The following is a 24,958-nucleotide window of genomic DNA, read 5'->3' as shown; positions in this document are numbered from 1 at the left end:
TCCCCCCCACACTACCTAGGAGTATGCCTCGCAGAGCCCTTTGCAGATCATGTAGGAATAGATCATTGCCTATGTCGGAAAGGTGCACGCCGTCCTGTCTGTAAAGCTCCCTCCGGGTTAGCGTGATCGTGGGGTGCAAAATGCTAAAGTCTCCATGTTTGATTATTTCTCTGAAGATCTCGCTGTTTTCGTGTCGCCGCGCCCGTTCCATCGCTTTGATGTCGCAGCCTGATCGCCATGTAAACCTGGGCAGCACGCACGACCACATTATGATTACGCCCGGCCAGCGTTGCCGAATAATCTTGAAGTCAGCTATGGCTTGCAGTATAAGGGCTTTGCCTTTTAGCAGCCCAAGGTCGTTCCCTCCGAGGTGTATTATAAGAACACAGGGCTTTACGGCCCGTTTGCATAGCCTCCGGGTGTTGCTGATCTCGTTTTCCCTTGTGCTGGGGCCGGAATTAGGCTTCCGGTCCCTGCTGGCGCTCCCCGCTCAGGCACAGGCCAGAGCCCGGCCAAGCAAAGCACTGGTTGGGCTTGCCCGTGCCGAGGCAAGGCCACGAGGCTGAGCCCGACGCTTGTCCCGATGCGCACAGGGGAAAATCAAGAAAGGCGGGGGCTGGGGCTTCCCCGCGTTCCCACTCTCGATGCACGGAGGCTTAAGTATGAGGCGAGGGCCTCCCGAGCTAAAATCAGGTCCGTCCCTGCGTCCCTTCCCCGCGGTGGCAAACCTGAGGGCCTAGGCCTGAAGATGATGTGCTCCTGGGAGATCCGTGCGCCATTGATGCCGGGATGTCCTGCTGAGATGTCCAGTTGGAGCCGCGGAAGCTAGAAAGAGGGTCTCAAGGGGTAAGTGACCAGCTTATATCTGGTCAAGTCTCCTCCCAGTCCAGAGTGGCGCGAATTCCTGCCCTATGCAGGATGGCCTCGTCTCTCTCTCTCTCTGCCCACAAATCCCTCCCCATGCCTAGGCTTTGCCTGGCATGGCAGAATGGGCTTCCTGGTTGCCCTCCCCTGAACCCCCTCTAGCTTGTCTGAATCCTTCTTGAAATGTGGTCCCCAGAACTGGATGCAATACTCAAGATGAGGCCTAACCGATGCCAAAAAGAGGGGTACCTCACGTAATTTGGAAGCTGTACTTCTATTCTCTTATTCTAGAGGTAAATTATTACATGCAAAATACTAAATCAAAACTGTCTGTGGACATTCCAAGGTCACCTTGAATTTACCTACATTGGTCATGGACCTTTCGAGATATCTGTGAAGGGAAGGGGGGGCTATTTATGATAAATGTTAAAGCCCGCAGTTGACTCCTAAGTCATACAGTTCACATCCATGATAGCCATGCTGGACATATATTCCAGAAGTGAAAATAGTATACTAAGAATCAGATGCCATCTTTCATTTTCATCATGAGATGTTCCCTTGTATTCAGTTCAGGCCTCAGTACAATAATGTAGCATTTGGGAAGAAAGATGCAGATCAGTAGCCCAGCACTGGAGGCCAAGATGGAGAAGACCTGCACGGCCACCATGTATTTCCCCTTGGTGCTCAGGTAGGTGGGCACAAAGGACACCCAGACGCTGCAGAAGACCAGCATGCTGAAGGTGATCAGCTTGGCTTCGTTGAAGGACCCAGGCAGCTTCCTGGCTAGGAAAGCCACTGTGAAGCAGATGGCAGCCAGGAACCCCATGTAGCCAAGGGCAGCATAGAACATGGTGACAGACCCTTCATTGCATTGCAGGATGATCTGTCCAGGCTGGGAGTGCATGTCAGAATCTGGAAAGGGTGGAGAGACTCCCAGCCAGGTGGTGCAGATGACAACTTGGACACTGGAACAGTAGATGACAATGGAGTTGGCCAAACTTTTCCCCAGCCACTTCCTCACCCTGTTCCCTGGCTTTGTGGCCAAGAAGGCCAGTACCACAGTAATGGTTTTTGCCAACACAGAAGAGACGGCAACTGAGAAGATGATGCTGAAGGCTGTTTGTCGGAGGAGGCAGGTCGCTTTCTTTGGCCGGCCGATGAAGAGGAAGGAGGACAAGAAGGAAAGCAGGAGGGTGATGAGGAGGACATAGGAGAGGTCCCGGTTGTTGGCTTTGACTATCGGGGTCTCTAGGAATTTAATGAAAATTCCTAAGACAAAGCTTGTAGTTATGGATAAGAATAGGGCAAAAGAAACCAGGATAATCCCCAAAGTTTCTTCACAGGACAGGAAGGTTATAATCTTGGGGACACATTCATTTCGGTCCATGCTGGGATGCTGATCATCTGGACATGCTGTACAAATGTCTGCATCTAAAAAGAAAAAGAGGGACTTCAGCATCATTAATATCCCCCATTGATTGAGCAGGATGTTGGACTCAATGGCCTTGTAGGCCCCTTTCAGCTCTACTATTCTATGATTCTATGATATATTTCTGATGAAAACTGAGATACCAAGGGGGCCTATGCAAACCAAGGATGGAGAAGAGGCCAGAAAATATCCATGTGTAGTGGGGATGGGGAGAGGAATCTGATCAGTGGATGAAGTGATGGAACGTATTGTGGGTAGTAGGGCTGAGGTGTTCTGGGATGACACTGTCCACCAGAGAGTCACCCCTGGGTGAGACAATTTACAAGTTGGAACAACATGTTTAGCAGGACTGGACAATTTGTGATTATCCAGATGTTAGATTTCAGGTGCCATCATGCCTCATCATTGGCTATGCTAGAGAGCCACAACAACATCTGGAGAGCCACAAGTTGTCCTTCCATAATCTATATTGGGGGATGAATTAATTCTGCTCCTCAAGGAGCCTAATGTGCAGTATGGGATCTTGAATGTTTCCTATACCTCTCCTGTTCATAAACCACCATCTTGGTCCTGTTCAGACAACATGCTAAACTATGATGGTTAAGCTTTTTGAACTAAACATTATGGCTAAGCATGTCATCTGAACCATGATGTAGTGTGCCATGTAAACCATTCCTTACCATGGCTAAACACACTCGCTAACCACTTGCTGCAAAAGGGTTAGTGGCTTAACCATAGCTTAGCATGTTCTCTGAACCAGTGTGTGTTGGTAGGAATCTCCACCAAAGCCACTGTCCTGGGAAATACCTGATTTTGCTTTATTGGACTTGCAGGGAAGACTATTGAGAAATCCCTAACCACCTCGCATAAAACAATGTAGGATGTCTTATTATGAAATGCAAATATCAAATATTAATGATAAATAATTAAGAATTTAAAATTTAAATCAGTAAGAAGTAGTCATTGTATGAAAGGGAATAAGCAGATTCACAAGCAGGTTCACGATGAATACTGGGTAACTGGCATAAAAATAAAGGTCAAGGTGATTTGGATGGTATCCAAAGAGAAAATGCTGATTTAAAGCCCTGTCACTTGGGCCAAAAAGTTATTTGGTAATGAACAGGCGCGAGGACAGGCGTGACCTGTATTATTCCAGGTCAAAAGTGTACTTAAAATTTCACTTATGTATGAGCAAAAACAATTGTCTGAGTTATACACATCAGAAAGCTTGAAATATAGATGTCTAGAAAAGAATCATAGGCTTCAGTTCAATTGGCATATTTTGAGTAAGGTATTATCTTCTCAAAGGTATAATTCAAAATTGATTGTATCTAGCCTGAAAGGTGTTTTGGAATCTCTCTCTCTCTCTCTCTCTCTCTCTCTCTCTCTATCTATCTATCTATCTATCTATATGTTTTATTTTTTTAGGAATAACAATGAGAGAATAGTCCTAATTTGTGGACTAAATGAGCCCTAAACGGGCCCTAAATGTATAAATACCAATTGGGTGCTAAATTATTTCATAGAATCATAGAATAGCAGAGTTGGAAGGGGCCTACAAGGCCATTGAGTCCAACCCCCTGCTCAATGCAGGAATCCACCCTAAAGCATCCCTGACAGATGGTTGTCCAGCTGCCTCTTGAGGGCCACTAGTGTGGGAGAGCCCACAACCTCCCTAGGTCACTGATTCCATTGTTGTACTGCTCTAATAGTCAGGAAGTTTTTCCTGATGTCCAGCTGGAATCTGGCTTCCATTAAGTTGAGCCCATTATTCCGTGTCCTGCACTCTGGGAGGATCGAGAAGAGATCCTGGCCCTCCTCTTTGTGACAACCTTTTAAGTATTTGAAGAGTGCTATCATGTCTCCTCTCAAACGTCCCTTCTCCAGGCTAAACATGCCCAGTTCTTTCAGTCTCTCTTCATTAGGCTTTGTTTCCAGACCCCTGATCATCCTGGTTGCCCTCCTCTAGACACGCTCCAGCTTGTCTGCATCCTTCTTGAATTGTGGAGCCCAGAACTGGACGCAATACTCTAGATGAGGCCTAGCAAGGGCCGAATAGAGAGGAACCAGTACCTCACGTGATTTGGAAGCTATACTTCTATTAATGCAGCCCAAAATAGCATTTGCCTTTCTTCCAGCCATATCGCACTGTTGGCTCCTATTCAGCTTGCGATCTACAACAATTCCCAGATCCTTCTCATTTGTAGTATTGCTGAGCCAAGTATCCCCCATCTTGTAACTGTGCATTTGGTTTCTATGTTCCCTCCTAGACCTTGCATTTGTAATTGCTCTAGTTCACCTTCTCTTTGTCTATTGGCAACTGATCAGGCCTTGATGTTGTGCATTGATTAGTTGTCTCTAGAAAGGAACTCGCTTGGCTTTGCACCAGCTCTTCCTCAGGCTGAAAGAAAGAAATTACATCAAGCCCACTACTCTGCTGCTGCCTTGGATCACAACCCAAAGACCTGACCTTAGGGTGACCAACTATCAGGTTTTTCCCGTATTTGTCCTGGGTTTTGTTCTATCCTGGGTGTCGGGGGATTTTCTGTAATGTTCTAAAATGTCCTGGAATGACACACTTTCCCCTTTAAGACTGCCATTAGTGTGGGGAGGGGGGATGATGTGGGGAGGGGGGATAATGCACTTTCCGGAGGCCTCCATTGGAGCAGTAAGAATGACATACTTTCCCCTCCTCATCTCCAGTCAATTCCCTTAAGTACCCAATTGGTGGAGGAGGGGAAAACACACTTTCTGGGGCCTCTGGAAATCAGGTCATTTACAACCACATACACTTGCGTCAATGGCACCTTTACCCTTGAGTCAATGGCGCCTTTACCCTTGCGTCAATGGGGGCCTTTAAGACCACCATTGGTGAAGGACAGGAGGGGAAATGTGAAATTTACAGAGGCTCCCAAAAATGCATACTTCCCCAGTTGCATCAGTGGCGAATGCACAATTTTCAGGTTGACGCAGGGAGCTGCTGAGGACTTGCTGGAGCCTCGCGAGTGCTCAGGGGTCAACCGCACTTGCAAGAGGAACTCCCAGCTGGGGATGTGTGTTGTGTGGAGGTCCACTGGGCTCCTGGACACAGACAGGTGCTCATGACAATCCTATTGATCATCTAGAGGGTGTAAACAGGTAGCCAAAAGCTCCCAAAGTCCTGAAGTATGGATAAATAGCTCAAGCAAAGTAAAACCATTACCACCATGAGCTCTTGCAATCACAATCCTTTCCCTACGCCTAACACTATCATCCTAATTCTGGTAATGTCTGAATGTGTCGAACTACCATTCTCAGCAGCATCCCACAACCAAACACCAGGCTGAGGGAAGCTGATTAAAAGTCAGTTCTTTTCACTCCAAGTTCAAAGTTTTCCAAAGGAAAGATGGAAACCTTGGCCCTCTTCTTTTGGAATCACTTGCCTTCCTCGGTGGAGATGGTCCCTTCCATGCAGGGAGCGCAGTCATAACAGCAAAGTGGCTCTCCTTCCCGAATCACCTTGACGTAGCCGGGTCTGCAGCTACTGGTACATCTGGAATGCGGCACACTCTACCCATAAAGACATGGTAACAGGGTGTTGTTTCGTCCATGGACCTAAATTGGCACCAATAAGAGTTCTCTCACCATGTCTAGGGTGACCCTATGAAAAGGAGGACAGGGCTCCTGTATCTTTAACAGTTATATTGAAAGGGAAATTTCAGCAGGTGTCATTTGTATTTATGGGGAACCTGGGGAAATTTCCTCTTCATCACAACAGTTAAAGTTGCCCTCTTTTAAGTCAGGTCACTCTAGTATAGCTCCTGCAGCTTTAACTGTTGTGATGAAGAGGGAATTTCACCAGGTTCTGCATATATACAAATGACACCTGCTGAAATTCTCTTTTTTATGCACCAAAAAAACCAAGATTATGGCAACCAGCTTGATTGATAACTGGCAAATAGAGGGAGAAAACATGGAGGCAGTGTCAGATTTTGTATTTCTGGGCACAAAGATTACTGCAGACGCTGACTGCAGCCAGGAAATCAGAAGATGTTTACTTCTTGGGAGGAGAGCAATGACAAATCTTGATAAAATAGTTAAGAGCAGAGACACCACACTGACAACAAAGGTCCGCATAGTTAAAGCAATGGTATTCCCCGTAGTAACCTATGGCTGTGAGAGCTGGACCATAAGGAAGGCTGAGCGAAGGAAGATAGACGCTTTTGAACTGTGGTGTTGGAGGAAAATTCTGAGAGTGCCTTGGACTGCAAGAAGATCAAACCAGTCCATACTCCAGGAAGTAAAGCCAGACTGCTCACTTGAGGGAATGGTGTTAAAGGCAAAACTGAAGTACTTTGGCCACAGAATGAGAAGACAGGATACCCTGGAGAAGAGGCTGATGCTAGGGAGAATGGAAGGCAAAAGGAAGAGGGGCCGACCAAGGGCAAGATGGATGGATGATATTCTGGAGGTGACAGACTTGACCTTGGGGGAGCTAGGGGTGGCAACGGCCAACAGAAAGCTCTGGCGTGGGCTGGTCCATGAAGTCACGAAGAGTCGGAAGCGACTGAACGAATAAACAACAACAAAGCTAAAGATACAGGAGCCCTGTCCTCCTTTCATAGGGTCACCCTAATCATTTCTAATAGCAACTCAGGCAGGATCAGTGAGAGATCTCCATCGGGATTGTGGAACAATAGGATACATTTAAATCCCTTCTCTCTGAACCACAGTCCCAATCCTGATAAGCCTGTCCCACAGCAGCTGTCAGTCACAATTGAAGTGTTAAATATTATTTTATTTATTATTGCATTTATATCCCACATTTTTAACTCCAAGGAACCCAAGGCAGCACACATTATCCTCCTCCTCTCCATTTTATCCTCACAACAACAACCCTGTGAGGTAGGTCGAGCTGAGAGTCTGTGACTGGCCCAAAGTCACCCAGTGGGTTTCCAATGGCCGAGTGAGGACTAGAACCCGGATCTCCCGACTCCCAGTCCAACACTCTAACCACAACACCACACTGGCTTCTCAGTGTAGCTTGATCCATCAGTTTGGTTAATCGTGCATGTGATTGCTTTTCAAGATAATGTTTGCAAGAAAAAATGTTAGCATTCCCAACTCTATCTTCTTAAATATTTACACAGTGATGAGCACTTGACTGCCGGGAAAGGGTGCAGTGGTAGAGTACATGCTGAGCATGCAAAAGGTGCAAGGTTTAATCCTGGCAACTTCAGCTAGGATGGAGAAAGGTCCCTCCCTCATACCCACGAAGGTTGCCGCCTCTCAGGCCCTTTCTACACCTATGGGTGTAGAGGGAGGGAGAAAGGGCGATCCCGGACTTACTTGCGTCCGGGATCATTGCCCTTAGTCCACATGGGACGTGGTCAATATCATGTTAAGGATTGCCGATCATGGCCAGCGAGATCACATTACGCCAGTCCTTTTACAACTTCACTGGCTGCCAGTCCAGGTCCGGGCCCGATTCAAAGTGCTGGTATTGACATTTAAAGCCCTAAACGGTTTGGGGCCAGGTTATTTGAAGGAACGCCTCCTCCCATATGTACCTACCCGGACCTTAAGATCATCTACAGGGGCCCTTCTCCGTGAGCCCCTACCAAAGGAAGTGAGGCAGGTGGCTACTAGGAGGAGGGCCTTCTCCACTGTGGCACCCCGGCTGTGGAATGAGCTCCCCAGAGAGGTCCGCCTGGCGCCTACACTGTACTCCTTTCGTCGCCAGCTGAAGACCTTTTTATTCTCTCAGTATTTTAACACTTAATTTTAACTTAAATTTAAATTTTACTGTTCTAACCCTGTATTTTAATCTTATATCAATTTTGTTGCATGGTTTTATCCTGGTTGTGCTTTTTATACTGTATTTTGTATTTGTGCTTTAAACCTGTTGGTTGTTTTATTATGTTTTTAATTTTTGTGAGCCGCCCAGAGAGCTTCGGCTATTGGGCGGTATAAAAATGTAATAAATAAATAAATAAATAAATAGTTCCTTCCTCCACTTTCTGTAGGAGAACGTTATCACCCACACATGTCAGGAATTTCTTGGAAGGGCCACTTTTGGCAGTATTTGTCTCCCAACAGATATTGGGGTAATTGAAGTCCCTCATCACTACTACATCACACTCCCTTGAAACACTGGCAATTTGTTTCTCAAAAGTTTCATCCTCATCTTCCCCTTGATTGGGTGGTCGGTAGTAGACTCTGATATTGGGCTGATTATGCTGTGGGTCATAACAATAGAACATATATTGAAACAAGTGCTTATACCCACCTTGTTAAACCAGCTAGGCCATACAATGTCATCCCGGTCAATGGTGATCATCATGTTTGAGGGCCTTTGTCTGCTTAGACTCCCAATTTTCTCTATAAGAATGGAATTGTTGGGTAGTGTCACAGAATTCAAGATGTCAAAGTCAGTGGCCAGGTTGCCGTCCTCATCCAAATACATGCCGGCCGTGCTAGTATTGTAAAAATGGAAGTTTCCCAGGAAAGGATGCAACTAGAACGGCAGGGGGGACGGACATATAGAATGTGAAAATGTCTACCTTGTCCTAAGACTCATAGTAGGTGCACATATATTTTAGACATGATGGATATGTAGATTTTATATTTTTGAACACTCAGGCTGTGTTCAGACATCACAATAGCCCATGATGGTTTAATAAGCTACTCTCAAGAGCTTATTAAGCTACTGTGGGTTATTTGACTCACACGTAGACCTGTGTTCTGCTGCAGATCTCCCTGTCAAGCAGTGCTGCTGTTTCAGCTCTGAAGTGCTAGACATTTGGAGGATTGGGACAAAATGCCATGCACAGCCTCCCCCAATCAGGAGGCACCTGATCCACCACCAACCTCTGTCATATTTACTCTAGGGTGACCATATGAAAAGGAGGACAGGGCTCCTATATCTTTTTTTTTTATATATAATTTTTTTTTTATTTTCTACAATACATAAACATACACATTACATCACATAAAAAACACACAACATACTACATAATTCAGTTGAATACAATATCTTATCTTAATAACATAATCAATACACCTACAGTGCACCCCCCACCACGGGATCTCATGTATCTTCCAGTTCCTAGCTATAATTAATCTTGCTGCAGTCAACAAATTCGTTATCAGTTCCTTAATTTCCTTTTTACATTTAAAATCTTCTTCAAATAGTGACAGCAATGCAACTTTTGGTGTTCTTTCTATCTTCATTTCAACAATTTCTTCAATTTCCAAAAACACCATCTTCCACAATTTCTGAACATAGTTACATTCCCACCACATATGCAAATACGTTCCTTTAACCCCACAACCTCTCCAACAATTTTCTGTTTGCTGATTGTTTATCTTGTTCAATCTAACCGGAGTTAGGTACCACCTCCATACAATTTTATAATAATTCTCTTTTATTCTTACTGACATATTTCTCAACGCTCTTTGTTTCCATATTCCCTCCCAACCCTGTTGTCCTATTTGTACCTTCAAATCTGTCTCCCAAACCGTTTTACCCGAATTATCCATTGTCCCTTTCTCCACCAATATTCTATATATTTCGCTCATCAACCCTTTTAACACAGGGCTCCTATATCTTTAACAGTTGTATTGAAAAGGAAATTTCAGCAGGTGTCATTTGTATACATGGGGAACCTAGTGAAATTCCCTCTTCATCACAATAGTTAAAGCTGCAGGAGCCCTGCCCTCTTTTAAATCTGGTCACTCTAGTATAGCTCCTGCACCTTTAACTGTTGTGATGAGAGGGAATTTCACCAGCTTCTCCATATATACAAATGACACCTGCTGAAATTCTATTTTCTATGCAACTGTTAAAGATACAGGAGCCCTGTCCTCCTTTTCATAGGGTCACTCTAATTTACTCCAGGAGAGCAAAAATCGTGAGGGTCCCATAAAGTGGGAAGTGGATAGAAAACCTTGGGGTTCTTCAGGATCTGGACCAAACTCCACACAGAGCCTCTCCTTGTTGGGAGACACCATTAAGGAAAGGCTTCCTGGAATAGTGACGTTTTAAGGAGGCGCCAAAATCCGCTGTGCATTTACTCCAGAAGAGCAAAATTCCCAAGTGCACCAAAAAGTGGGGCAATGCCTATAGCATCTTAGGGGTTTGCAGGATCAGGACCAAACCTCATAGCCAGCATCCTCTACTAAGGAGGCATCTGATGCATGATGAAAACCCAGCACTACCTACGAAAGCAGCAAAAATCCCAGGTGCACCAAAAAACAGTGGGCACCTATAACACATTGAAGGTTTGCAGGATCAGGTGCCTCCTTAGGATATTATAGAGCTGGAAAAAGTGCAGAAAAGGGCAACTAAAATGATGAAGGGGCTGGAGCATCTTCCCTGTGAGGGAAGGTTACATCAACTGGTATAGTTTAGCTTGGAAAAAAGGAGGCTAAGGGGAGACATGATAGAGGTGTACAAAATCATGCATGGTGTGGAGAATGTGGATAGGGAGACATTTTTCTCCCTCTCTCAAAATACTAGAACCCAATGGGGTCACCCCATGAAGCTGATGGGTGGGAGATTCAGAACAGATTAAAAGGAAGGACTTCTTCACACAGCACATAGTTAAATTATGGAACTCACTACTACAAGATGTAGTGATGGTCACCCATTTGGATGGCTTTAAAAGGGGGTTGCATAAATTCCAGGAGACAACGGCTATCCATTGCTACTAGCCCTGATGGTTGTGTGCTACCTCCAGTATTCAAGGCAGTAAGCTTGAGTGCACCAGTTGCTGGGGAACATGGGTGGGAGGGTGCTGTTGCACCCTGTCCTGCTTTGTTGGTCCCTGGCCAATGGCTGGTTGGCCTCTGTGTGAACACAGTGCTGGACTAGAGGGACCCTTGGTCTGATCCAGCAGGGTACTTCTTATCAGGACCAAACCTCATAGGCTGCCTCCTCTACATTGCTGGCTTGGCCAATTTAATGTGTTCTTAATCAGTAAGCCAGTGAAGAGCAGAGGGGCAGATAGTTTTTTACTACTCTTGCCTTTCAGCTCTGTAGCCAGCCCAAATAACCCATGGTGACCACCCCACATCACGATAACCCTGCCCTCTTTGGTATCTGGTCTCTCTAGTATAGCTAGTGCAGCATTAACTGTTGCGATGTAGAGGGAATTTCACCAGGTGCTGCATGCTTATGAATGACACCTGCTGAAAAAAACCCTTTTGTACACAATTGTTAGATACGGGTGCCCTGACCTCCTTTCCATATGCTCACTCTACTCCCACCAGACAACCTGATAACTCATGATGGTTATTTATTTATTTATTTGCAATATTTATATATCACTCCCCTTTGAAAATCTCAGAGCGGTGTACAAGATAAAATAAAATAAAAACAAAAGAAAACACCTTAAAATAGATTTCTAAAAGCAAAATGAAAGGTGTACTGTGAACCACGGCTGGTCGTGAAGGAAAGGCATCCAGAAACAATGACGTTTTCAGGAGGTGCCGAAAGAAATACAAAGTTGGCGCCCGCCTGACCTCCAGAGGCAGGGAATTCCATAGGAGGGGGGCCACCACGCTGAAGGCTCTTCCCCTGGTGGACTCTAATCGGAGGATGGGTCTATGTGGGACCACGAGGAGTAAGCCCTAGGATGACCTTGTGACTGGGCAGGTTGGTAGGGGAGAAGGCGCTCTCTCAGGTATCCTGGTCCCAAGTTGTTTAGGGCTTTGTACACAAGTACAGGAACCTTCAACCTGGCCCGGTAGCGAATAGGCAGCCAGTGCAGTTCCCTCAGCAGAGGAGTTCCATGCTGGAAAGGGGCAGCTCCAGACAACAGCCGAGCTGCAGCATTCTGCACTAGCTCCAGCTTCCGGAGCAGCTTCAAGGGCAGCCCCACATAGAACGCATTGCAGTAATCCAATCTTGAGGTTACCAATGCCTGTACCACCGTGGCCAAGCAATCCCTGTCCAAGAGAGGCCATAGTTGGCGAACCAGCCGAAGCTGGTAAAAGCATGACATGGTCAAGGAAGCTCGTAGTCTTGGCTTTATATTTGACTCCTCACTCTCCTTCACTCCTCACATCGAGGCAGTAGCTAAATCCTGTCGTTTCTTCCTGTATAATATTGCCAGGATTCGACCATTTTTGTCTGTCTCTTCTGCCAAGACTCTCGTTCACGCACTGGTTATCTCTCGGTTGGACTACTGCAACCTTCTTCTCTCTGGCCTTCCTTCGTCTCACATCAGTCCGCTGGTCTCTGTCCACCACTCTGCCGCTAAGATCATCTTCTTGGCCCGCCGCTCTGACCATGTCACTCCACTTCTGAAATCTCTTCATTGGCTTCCAATTCACTCCAGAATCCAATATAAACTTCTCCTGCTGACCTTCAAAGCTCTTCACGGTCTAGCTCCTGCCTATCTCTTCTCTCTCATCTCACACTATCGCCCCGCTCGTGCTCTCCGCTCCTCTGATGCCATGCTTCTCGCCTGCCCTAGGACCTCCACTTCCCTTACTCGGCTTCGTCCTTTTTCTTCTGCTGCCCCTTACGCCTGGAACGCTCTTCCAGAACACTTGAGAACTACAAACTCAATCACTGCTTTTAAAACTCAGCTAAAATGATGCTTTAGGGGGCCTTCTCCGTGAGCCCCTGCCAAAGGAAGTGAGGCAGGTGGCTACTAGGAGGAGGGCTTTCTCCGCTGTGGCACCCCGGTTGTGGAACGAGCTCCCCAGAGAGGTCCGCTTGGCGCCTACACTGTACTGCTTTCGTCGCCAGCTGAAGACCTTTTTATTCACTCAGTATTTTAACACTTAATTTTAACTTAAATTTAAATTTTACTGTTTTAACTCTGTATTTTAATCCTATATCAACTTTGCTGTGTGGTTTTATCCTGGTTGCGCTTTTTATACTGTATTTCGTAATTGTGTTTTAAACTGTTGGGTGTTTTACTGTGGTTTTAATTTTTGTGAACCGCCCAGAGAGCTTCGGCTATTGGGCGGTATAAAAATGTAATAAATAAATAAATAAAATAAATAAATAAATAAAAACTTTTCTTTTCCCTATAGCCTTCAAATATTGAGTTTGTTCTGACTCTATACTGTTAGCTTCTCCCTACCCGGTGCCTGTTTACACTTCCCTGTGCCTGTTCGCACTCTCCTTCCCTCTTTATTGTTTACTACAACTTATTAGATTGTAAGCCTATGCGGCAGGGTCTTGCTATTTACTGTGTTATCTGTACAGCACCATGTACAGTGATGGTGCTATATAAATAAATAATAATAATAATAATAACAGTGCTTCAGGAATCTGTGAAGTCTACCTCATCTCACGACGGCTTCCAAAAGATTCTCAGAATCTGACTATAATTTCAATGGGACCACCATTGAGGAAATGAAGAGTACCTGCCATGGCTGAAGGCTTTCTCCTTCCAATCTGCTTCCACCCACCGAGACCCTCTGCTTGGCTCTGGAGGAGTATGCAGCATCTAAGGCCTGTGCTATGGCTTGCACAGTGTTGCGAATGCTGTAGGTGTCTTGGGACTGGCTGCTTTCAAGGAGGTCTGGAGCCAACCCTTGAAGACTGTCTTTCACTCTGCATCGTTTACGACCCTTCACCGAAAATCCGTGTTTTGAATATAAACAATGAAATGCCTCAGTTGAGTCTGGACCAAAAGAAAGAAGCGATGAAGGTGGCACTTTATGACTCTTTGTTCCTTTCTTTTCCCCGATAAGCACTGACAAATAACCATGGAGGTTGGTACTACGGGACTTTAAAGCCAAGTTCAAGCAGGTGTACTGCAAAGCTATTGTGATCCAAACTTTCCCAGACGTTGGGAAAAATACTTCATCAACCATGTCTTGCAGACCAATTACATCAATTAAGGACTGAGCTGCCCCATAGTAAACAAATACATTGACTTTGAAGGTGGGCAAGGAAGACTCATAGATCTGCTCTATTAACCATTCATACATAGAAGGAAAATATCGTAAGATGGTTTGTGAGAAGGCAACGCAAATGCCATACGTTAAGAGCGCAGGTGTCAAGGTGCTCGTGAACCTTCTCCCATTTTCGGTGTCTGGAGCAAAGAGACCGATCCACGTCCATCTGAAATGCAGGAGCAGTTGGACAACCCCTAGGTAGGTGGGTTCTTCTTTTGGGACCAACCGGTAGAGAAGAGGGAAATGGGTTTTGTCAAGAACATGTTGAACAGAAGCGTAACTGACCTAGTAAGGAAAAGAAGAGATGGAGGATTTCAATTCAAGAGGCAGCTGGAGAACCATCTGTCAGGGATGCTTTAGGGTAGATTCCTGCATTGAGCAGGGGGTTGGACTCGATGGCCTTAGAGGCCCCTTCCACTATTCTATGATTCTATGAATTGTATTTAGTTGGGTGACCATATGAAAAGGAGGACAGGGCTCCTGTATCTTTAACAGTTGCATAGAAAAGGGAATTTCAGGAGGTGTTATTTGTATATATGGAGAACCTGATGAAATCCCGTCTTCATCACCACAGTTAAAGCTGCAGGAGCTATACTTGAGTGACCAGATTTAAAAGAGGGCAGGGCACCTGCAGCTTTAACTGTTGTGATGAAGAGGAAATTTCCCCAGGTTCCCCATATATACAAATGACACCTGCTGAAATTCCCTTTTCTATGCAACTGTTAAAGATACAGGAGCTCTGTCCTCCTTTTCATATGGTCACCCTATATTTAGGCCAAATCATATATAACTTTTGTAAACTGCCCAGTGTCATGCCCCTACTTGAGGAGTTCCTCAGAGGAGGACCTAAAGGCCCCAGAAGCCCAGGGTGCCCCAGAAGCCGAAGCCCCAGACCCAAGACCACTATCAGACCCACCAGAGCCCTCAGGGGAGGTCGTTGCAGGACCATCCCTGCCAGGGGAAAGGGACTCTGCCTCTGAGGCAGAGGCTGAGTGCCCCCTTGACCCCCAGGAGTGACATTGCCTCAAGCGACAGGCGAATAAGTCTCCTGTGCGATAGAGTGCTCGCCTGCAGAAAAGGTCTCCTCAGGGAGAAAGGGTCTCCTCAGGAGTAGGGCTCTGAAAGGAGAGCTTGGATGACTGCAGCTGAGCTCTGGGTGGGGTCCAACAGGCTGTGGGCTGAAAAGCCTGCATTTGGAATCAGCCAGCGGTGGAACAACTTTGGTCCATCCTGCCTTGTACCATGTTTCCGGAACCTTGCCTGAAATCCTGTTTCCTGACCTTTTGGACTGCCTCCAGATTGTGTAATGTACTGACAGTTTATGGTGTTTTCACCTTGGCCTGTTATTGTGATGACTCCAGTTCTTGCCCGACCCTCTTGACTGATTGACTGCATGTGCTCTGACCTCGGCTTGGATTGATCATCCCTCTGTATATACCTGATTGAGAAGGATCTTGGAATTGTTGTAGATCACAAGCTGAATAGGAGCCAACAATGCGATATGGCTGCAAGAAAGGCAAATGCTATTTTGGGCTGCATTAATAGAAGTATAGCTTCCAAATCACGTGAAGTACTGGTTCCTCTCTATTCGGCCCTGGTTAGGCCTCATCTAGAGTATTGTGTCCAGTTCTGGGCTCCACAATTCAAGAAGGATGTAGACAAGCTGGAGCGTGTTCAGAGGAGGGCAACCAGGATGAACAGGGGTCTGGAAACAAAGCTCTATGAAGAGAGACTGAAAGAACTGGGCATGTTTAGCCTGGAGAAGAGAAGATTGAGGGGAGACATGACAGCACTCTTCAAATACTTGAAAGGTTGTCACACAGAGGAGAGCCTGGATCTCTTCTCGATCCTCCCAGAGTGCAGGACACGGAATAACGGGCTCAAGTTAAAGGAAGCCAGATTCCGGCTGGACATCAGGAAAAACTTCCTGACTGTTAGAGCAGTATGACAATGGAATCAGTTACCTAGAGAGGTTGTGGGCTCTCCCACACTAGAGGCCTTCAAGAGGCAGCTGGACAACCATCTGTCAGGGGTGCTTTAAGGTGGATTCCTGCATTGAGCAGGGGGTTGGACTCGATGGCCTTGTAGGTCCCTTCCAACTCTGCTATTCTATGATTCTATGAAAACAAGATTTTGAGTTGATTCTCTGACAATCTCCTGAAAAAAAGAATAGCCCTAGCCCAGGGGTGGAGAATTTATTCTGGCCCATGGGCCAAATCGGCTAAACATAAGCCTGTTATGGCTAGAAGTGTCAGAGAAATCTCCGATGTGTTCAGTTGAGTTTGGGTTTTTATTAATCCAATCTGGACTCGATGGCCTTGTAGGCCCATGGTCAACGTCACCACGGTAAAGGTCAACATCACTGCAGCAAAGGGAATCTGGAGCTTCCTGTTCCGGTCTGAGGAGGGAGGACACCTTGCTCCGAGCTCTCGGAACTACCAACAATTATTTTAGTATTCTTTTTTTTAACTCGACCGATTTTAGCTCTCTTTTTTCTTACAAGCCTTGAACATTTTATCTTGTATTTTAAAACCAAAGCAAAAAAAAAAAAAAAAACTGGCAGCCTCTCAGAAGGAGGAAGGCTGTGCGGTATTTTGACCTCCTCTGTTTCTATATAGCAGAGTTGTTGTTTTTAACTTTTTAACTTTTTTAATGTTTTACTTGCTGCTGTGGAGCCGTGGAATTTTAATCTTCTGTACCTGAAGCTGGGCTGAAGCTGGGCTGTTCTCTAACAAGTAAGGAGCGGCAAATAGAGGGTTCCCTGGCTGTTTTGACTCCCTTGGATATCTCTAGAGAAGCTCCCCCGCATACCAAACCTCTCAGGCTGCATCGAGGAGGTAGAAGAACCAAACAAGAATCAAAGAATTAAACATGAAATAAGAGAGACAGGAACTTGGAATTAAAAGAAGTAAGTCATCAAAGAACCAAAGAATTAAGAAATTAAGAAACAAAGAAGAAGGAAGGAAACGGATAAAAAGGCAGAAGCAAAACAAACAAACAAAACAAAATATTTGATTACCAGTAACTACGCTATACATAAATCCTTGTCGTAAGTGATCCCACTCTCTAGATGCTGATTCCCCCAGGTGTGTTTAATGGCAGGACGTCAAGTCCAATTAGGAACTAAGTATTGGGAGGTTCCGAAGCATTAAAGTTGTTAATCATCATCTAATCACTAACTCTTAAAGTTAGTGAACTGCCCTCACCTGCTTACAGGGAGACTGCTTTGTCTGTTAGTAAACCAGCTTATCTGCAACTTGGACTGTTTCTTCCTGCTGCCCTTAGAGCTACCGCCATTCAGACGTAACAAAAAGGAATCGCCGAAAATACATTGACCACCAGTTACTGGATATCACTCCTTGTGCCTCACTGGGCTCTTTCCAGCTCCCTGACTGTGTGCAACACGATAAGGAGCACAATGGTCCTCACCAGGGATGGATATAAACAACTAGGTCTGGTCCCAGTGACTGATGATGTGATCTCCTATACTAAAGCCCATAAACAATTAAAAATTACTAACTTCTTTGCCACCAACTCTGAGGAAAATCCCAATCCAACGCCTGAGACAAAGACTCCTGATTTGGAGGTCTTAGACTGGTCCCTGGGTCCTCAGAGTATAATGAGGGTTATGGAGTGGGAAAACCCAGAGGAACGTAGATGCAGTTTAGCCGCAGAACTTGCATCTGTGGGGGCTCCCCTTGCAGAGACTAGACCTACGTCTCACGCATCTGAAACTCCTCAAGGCAGTTCTACAAGTCCTGTCATACCAATCGGCCGGGATGCATTCTCGGACAAGAAACTCGATTCTTCATCTTCATATCGAAACACTCACTCTATCTCTTCTGAAGACAAAGACCTCCACGCAGTAGTCAATATGCTTAACAGCCAACATGAGCTGACCAAGAAACTGTTTCTGAATTGGGCTGACGATATATCTTTGATAAAGAAGTTTCTATCAGAATGCAAGGAGCTTCTGACTACTTTAACAGTCTTTGCGCTTGGCAGATCTAAAGAAGGAATCCAGGGCAAGTCAAGTGAAACTGAAATAAGGACTTCTGGAAAAAAATCGACACCAACCTCCAACGTCATATATGTCAGCGGGCTCTCTGCCAAAGATCATCCAAATAGGGAGGTTAATAAAAACACTCACGATATGAAGAGTGATGATGAAGCTGATGTTGATGAAAGTAAAGATAATAACAAAACAGTCAAGCTCAGCGGCAAACGTAAACTCAAAACTTCAAAGGTCCCAATTTGTAACACAGAGAAATCAAAAAATATAAAAACCCTTCCTAGTTCGAGAAGCATACCCAAAATGCAATTTGATAGATTATTTAAGCTATTGGAAGAAAACGAGAATGGAAGGGACAGGAACCCACAGGGAAGCCCCTCGAGATCATGCAAAAAAATTAAAAAAGCAAATAAGGACTCTGCTAATAGGGCCTGCCTGGAACAGAAACCAAATGCTCTTTGCCTTCAAACCCCTGTTTCCATCAAAGATGTGACCCAGGACCCCTGGTCAATCTCACATCTCCCAAAAAAGGTAATACCTATTACCTCAGCGGTATTGGAGTTCAATCCAAACTCGAACTATAACTTAGCTAACAAACCATGGCAGCTTCAGCTTCTGAAACAGAATCTAGTTTTTTCCAATTACCCGAAGCCCAAGGGGTGCTTAGCACAATCGGAGCGTATAATACACCTTATACAGGTTATAACAGCTTGCACCTCACTACAGCTTAACTCAGACTCGGTCCTTAAAGTAGAATATATCTTTTATAACTACCACTCAGCTCGAGCCATTGTAACATTTGTGTCACCCAATATAGCTTCCAGAATCTACAAGGCTAAAGAAACATTCCAAAGGATTGGCATGAGGGTGAGCAGGCATTTTGAGGATGTATCCCCAGTTTTCTCTTTAAGAACCCATTGCTTCCCCAGACTTGCTAACAATGCTCCACCGGTAGGGGAACTGATTGATCTAAATATGTCTGATGATTATCCCCCTACTCTCTACCAATCATTCGAAATTAACCATAGTGTAGGCTTCTCAAATGACAATAACAAAATCGACTGCTTTAAGAAAATTACACCAGACAGTACCAACTCTGTCAACAAGGACCTCTCACCCGAAGAAATTCAGCTAATTGACAGCTATGACGCCCTACCGGTGCAAGAACAACATAAGATTTTACTGAGACTTTCCAACCTTAGAAAGCTCCTTATGCACAATAACCAACACAATACAAAGTGCCTAACGACAATCAGCCCAAAATCCCCTGACCGCTATTCTGTCGTGGAAGCAATTCCAGCAGAGGATCACTGTGATACGTATGAGGGTGCGCATCGAACATGCGATCTGCAGCAACCATATTCCAAGGGAGGCGTGGCTCTGAGCCCCAAGATTGTGATATCAAAATCCTGCAATCTACACCAAAACGCAGCACTTGGCAGTGTGGGCAATAGGGAGCCCTTAGCTGATCCACACAGGTGTACTAAAAACGACCCTAAAAGTAAAATCTTAAGTTCAAATCACTTATCTTGGTCTAACTCGAAACAGCCAGAACCCCATGAAGGTGTTTCCTCAGATCCTATCAAATCATGCAAGCTAACCAGGGATCTACCCAGCCCCCAAGTAAACTTTTCCAACGGCTGTATCCTGGAAAACCTGGAAGGAATCCTGGACACAATCACCGAGCAAGATTGACAAGGAAAGGGGAAAATAACTCCTCCCCTAAAACTCCTCTCCTGGAATATCGCTGGGTGGAACTCTAAAAGTGGGAACCAAAGTTTTCTCGACTATCTGACAGACTTTGATATTGTCCTGCTACAAGAGACTTGGTGTTGCGAGCACATACATGTGAATGGATTTGTATCCTTTTGTCTTCCTGCACTTCCCAATAAAGGCAAGGGTAGAGCAAGCAAGGGGCTGAGTCTCCTGATTTCATCCTCCCTCGATGCCAAAACAACAGAGCTGCCTAGCTGTGACTCCTCTGTGCTGGCCCTGATCCTGGAACTGAGGGCCTTTAATTTGACCCTACTTTTATTTAATGTCTATTTTGCTCCAGCAACTTGCAAGGAGGAGGCAATGGCTTCCTGGCTTAAAGCCGATTGCTTCTATCTGGAAACGATAGCCAAATATCCGCACGCCTACCCCATCATTGCAGGAGATTTAAATGCAAGAACAGGAACTTACCTAGTGGACCCTGCCAACCGCGGTGATAGCTTGATTGCAAGCAAGGAGCAACTTAGAGCCAATGTACGTCATTCTAAGGACTCATTTGTAAACCCTGCTGGGCAATGTCTGCTCCAATTTGTCTCAAAAAACGCCCTGCTTATCTTGAACGGCTGCTGCACAGATGATAACTGGGGTGAATTCACATTCATCTCCTCCAGGGGGGCCAGTGTGGTCGACTACATTTTAGTCCATAAGGACCTGAAAACCCTGGGGTGTAACCTCCGAGTTGCGGAACGTTTTGACAGTGACCATCTGCCCCTAGAGCTTTCTCTCCATATTCCAGGGCCTATTAGGATGGAAGCGAAACATTTTCCACTCTCCAGCCCACCCTTTGCTGTGTGTGCTAAAAAGCTCAAATGGACAGACAAAACGGCACAGGCTTTTGATCGGCTAGTCCTCTCTCCCAGCTATAGGAACACTATCGCACAGATTTTAGTAGACGCGCCCCCTGAGTTGGGAATCTTAGCCTACGAGGAGCTAATGCAGGACTTGTACTCCTCCCTCCTAAACAACCTCAGCAACCCCAAATGCAAGAGAGCTCGTACTAATAAATGGTTTGATTGGGACTGTGTAAACCTTAAAAGAAAAATTCAGCTCACCTACCGCTCCTACCGTGAGAACAATGAACGCCAACTACCACGCACATACTATGAGTTAAAGAAAAAATACAAGAAGCTCCTGCAACACAAAAAAAGAGAGGCAGACAGGGAAACCTGGCAACTACTGATAGGGGCTTCCATTTCCAACAATTGTAAAACCTTTTGGCAGATAGTATCAGGTGCCCTAGGAAACAGCAATGGCAGCATGGAATGCCATATACCGGCTGAAATCTGGGAGAATCATCTCCATATCGCCTTTAATGACAGCCACATATCAAATTCTGATCCGAGACTGCCACCTGACTCCCCTAACTGGCCCAATGTCAATATCAGCACTGTAGAGGACTTAATACTACAGTTAAAGTCAGGTAAGGCTCCTGGACCAGATGGCATCCCTTCAGAGATGCTGAAAAGCAACATCAGCTGGTGGACTGCCCTGCTAGCACCTCTTTTCTCCTTAATAAATAAAACTGGGTTAATTCCCGCAACCTGGCTAAAAGCCATTGTCATTCCAATATATAAAAAAGGACCCAAAAAGGACCCATCCAACTATCGACCCATTAGCCTCTTATCTGTAGTTGGTAAGGTCTATGCCAGTTTCTTGGCCTTGAAACTAAAAACATGGATCCTTGATAACAATATATTGGGAGAAGAACAGATTGGCTTTAAAGCAGGCTGCTCTACTCTTGACCATTGCCTGGTACTGGCTCACCTGGTTCATAAATATTCTACACCCAGTGGAGGCAAATTATTCACCGCTTTTATTGATCTCAAATCTGCCTTCGATTCAATATGCCGAGCCCATCTTTGGAGCAAACTGGAACAGCTTTCTATCGAAAGCAGGCTTCTGTTCCTGATTCAATCTCTGCATCATAAAACATCTGCCCAGGTTCGTTGCAGTAGAGAAGGACATCTCACAAATGAGATTGTCACCTCACTTGGTGTCAGACAAGGATGTGTTCTCGCCCCCATCTTGTTCAACCTTTATCTGGCAGACCTCCCTGTCTGGTTGGCTTCATTACCATCGCATGCACCCAAGATTGGTTCAACAAAAGTTTTTGTTCTTCTCTATGCTGACGATGCCGTTTTGATCTCCCAGACTCGACTGGGCCTCAAGAGACTACTAAATGGTTTTGCCAAATACTGCGAGAAAAACCTGCTGACAATTAACTATTCAAAAACCAAAGTGGTAGTTTTTGCCAGGAGGAAGGTAAGATTCCCCTGGTCCATGGGGGGAAACAGAATCAACCAAATTGACGCATATAAATACCTGGGCTTATGGTTTCATGAAGCTCAAAACTGGAGGGCACATGGCAAACACACCAAGAGCAAAGCTGAACAAACTATTGGTGCGTTATCCCGATTCTTCTATGCGAAAGGTGGGAAATATCTACCGGCAGCCATCCAGGTTTACAAAGCTAAAATAGTGTCTCAGACTCTATTTGGAGCTCCAATATGGTTCCCACACTTCAAAAGTTCTCTTGAAGGAGTGCAACATCTCTACCTCAGGCTTATATTTGAAGTCCCTAGATGTGTTTCTGGTGCTGCCCTCAAATTGGAGGCTGGACTAAGTACACTTAAATGCCAAGCTTGGATATTCACCATACACTACTGGCTCCGCTGTCACCTAATGCTCACCCCCAACTCCTTGGTTACCAAAGTCCTGTTAGAACCCTCCGAATCTCACTGGTCTAGGGCAGTGGTGCAAAAAGTAACCTCAATAGGGCTATCCCCTTTTTTCCTGCTATCTCTGGACTTGGACAGCGCTAAACAGATCACCAAACAGAGACTACTGGATATAGACCACCAAGAGCTCCGGGGAACTGCCTGGGGACCATGTTCCCCCCAATCATTGGGTCTCCCAGTCCCTTCTTGCAAAGACGGAATGCTATACCTGGGTTGGTTAACCATTCCCAAATACAGGAAAGCATTCACCCTAGCAAGATTTAACGTCCTCCCCTCCAAGTTGCTGGAGGGCAGATATAAGAAAATTCCATCCAAAAACAGATACTGCCCATGTAATAACATCGAGGTGGAATCCATTTTGCATGTGCTCTTCCATTGCAATTTTTACCAACAGGCAAGAAAAGACCTATTATGTCCTATTATGCAACGTCTCCCTGGACGATCCCCTGAGTCACTCCTGATTAGTCTACTTCAGGGCTCCAGTAAATCTACCACTGAGCAGGTGGCCAAATTCCTGAATTTGGCCATCCGCACCAGATCGCTTATGGATGTTGATTGCGTTTAAATCCACAGATTAGCAATTTTATTATCTATATATCCCTCCCTTTTTCACTATGCTAGGCCCCAATAACCCAATTCTGTTCCCTTTTCAGAAACCAACAAATAACCATCTAGTATCTTTAGTGATTTTGTAACACTCCTTCTTTTTATCCCTACTCTGTATTGTTTTATATAATGGTGTATCTTCTTGTTTTATATTGGTCTGTTGACTGTAAATAAAGGAATACAATACACTGCCTTGTAGGCCCCTTCCAACTCTACTATTCTATGATTCTATGAACCTTTGGCTTCTGAAGGCTTTCAGGCCAGGTTTTTTAAAAAAATTGGAAGGGGGGAATTTGTACAAGTGCATATTTGCGCCAGAGGAACAAAATTGTCATTAAAAACAACAGTCCCCGATTCCATCAATGAAAGATGCCTGAGAATCCATGAAACACAGACAGAAGTTATTTAACAAAGCCCGTTCATCCCTAGTTGGAGCTGTACACCAACAATGGTTGAGAGGCTTTGCTGTACCACTGAACTACAGCTTCTCGTAGGGTCCCATGGGGTGCCAGAGTATGTGGCTGGGATCAATCATGGGCTAAGTGGGAGGGAATGGGTCCCGTTGCGGGTCAGGGGAGATACAAAGTCATAGAAACATAGAATAGTAGAGTTGGAAGGGACCTCTAAGGCCATCAAGTCCAACCCCCTGCTCAATGCAGGAATCCCTGATAAATGGTTGTCCAGCTGCCTCTTGAAGGCCTCTAGTGTGGGAGAGACCATAACCTCCCTGGTAACTGGTTCCATTGTCGTACTGCTCTAACAGTCAGGAATTTTTTTCTGATGTCCAGCTGGAATCTGGCTTCCTGTAATTTGAGCCCGTTATTCTGTGTCCTGCATTCTGGGATGATCGAGAAGAGATCCTGGCCCTCCTCTGTGTGACAACCTTTTAAGTATTTGAAGAGTGCTATCATGTCTCCCTTCAATCTTCTCTTCTCCATGCTAAACATCCCCAGCTCTTTCAGACTCTCCTCATAGGGCTTTGTTTCCAGACCCCTGATCATCCTGGTTGCCCTCCTCTGAACACGCTTCAGCTTGTCTGCATCCTTCTTGAATTGTGGAGCACAAAACTGGATCCAATACTCTAGATAAGGCCTAACCAGGGCCAAATAGAGAGGAACCAGTACCTTGCGGGATTTGGAATCTATACTTATATTAATGCAGTAATTGACATTCCATCAGGAACTTCATGTCTGCCTTCTTCTGCATCCCAGTGGTTGCAGGATGTCCAACCCAATGTTACTGTTGACAGACAATCTCCTATAACAGGGGTAGGAAGAAGATAGACTTGGGTCTTTGGGTAGATCTCCAGGTGATTTGCAGTAAAACAAGGAACATTTCTGATCCCCAATTCTCTTAAAATGACAGCATCTAAATCCAGGTCCTACCTAAATTCGGATGCTGAAAAAGAAAGCTTGGGATAAAGGCAGTAATGGATTTAAGTTTAGAAGGACTTCGATCTGGTACTGAAAAACAATTCCTGAGCTTGGCATGTTCAGGTTCACCCTGTTCCTTCATGCTTAAAATATTTCCATGTATAGAAGCCACTATTTGTCACCAAGCTTTGAATGGTGGATTTTTGAGTTCTATTGAAAAATAAAGTAGATCCCACTGAGAACTGCCTATCTCCCGCCCCGC

At 45.3% G+C, this 24,958-nt stretch overlaps 1 protein-coding gene across 1 annotated transcript; it reads right to left on the bottom strand.

Annotated features, from left to right (window-relative positions):
• Window positions 1-1,384: 1,384 nt before the first annotated feature.
• On the bottom strand, window positions 1,385-17,979 carry LOC134395788 (vomeronasal type-2 receptor 26-like). The gene is made up of 5 exons (XM_063121950.1): window positions 17,962-17,979; window positions 13,658-14,479; window positions 8,562-8,789; window positions 5,716-5,842; window positions 1,385-2,295 (listed from the first exon to the last, which is right to left on the bottom strand). Exons 1-5 carry the CDS (start codon window positions 17,977-17,979, stop codon window positions 1,385-1,387), a joined length of 2,106 nt encoding a protein of 701 aa, XP_062978020.1.
• Window positions 17,980-24,958: the final 6,979 nt, after the last annotated feature.

Source organism: Elgaria multicarinata, chromosome 3 (genome assembly GCF_023053635.1).
Source record: "Elgaria multicarinata webbii isolate HBS135686 ecotype San Diego chromosome 3, rElgMul1.1.pri, whole genome shotgun sequence".
NCBI classification, from domain to species: Eukaryota; Metazoa; Chordata; class Lepidosauria; order Squamata; family Anguidae; genus Elgaria; species Elgaria multicarinata.
This window is presented reverse-complemented; position numbering and strand designations above follow the sequence as displayed.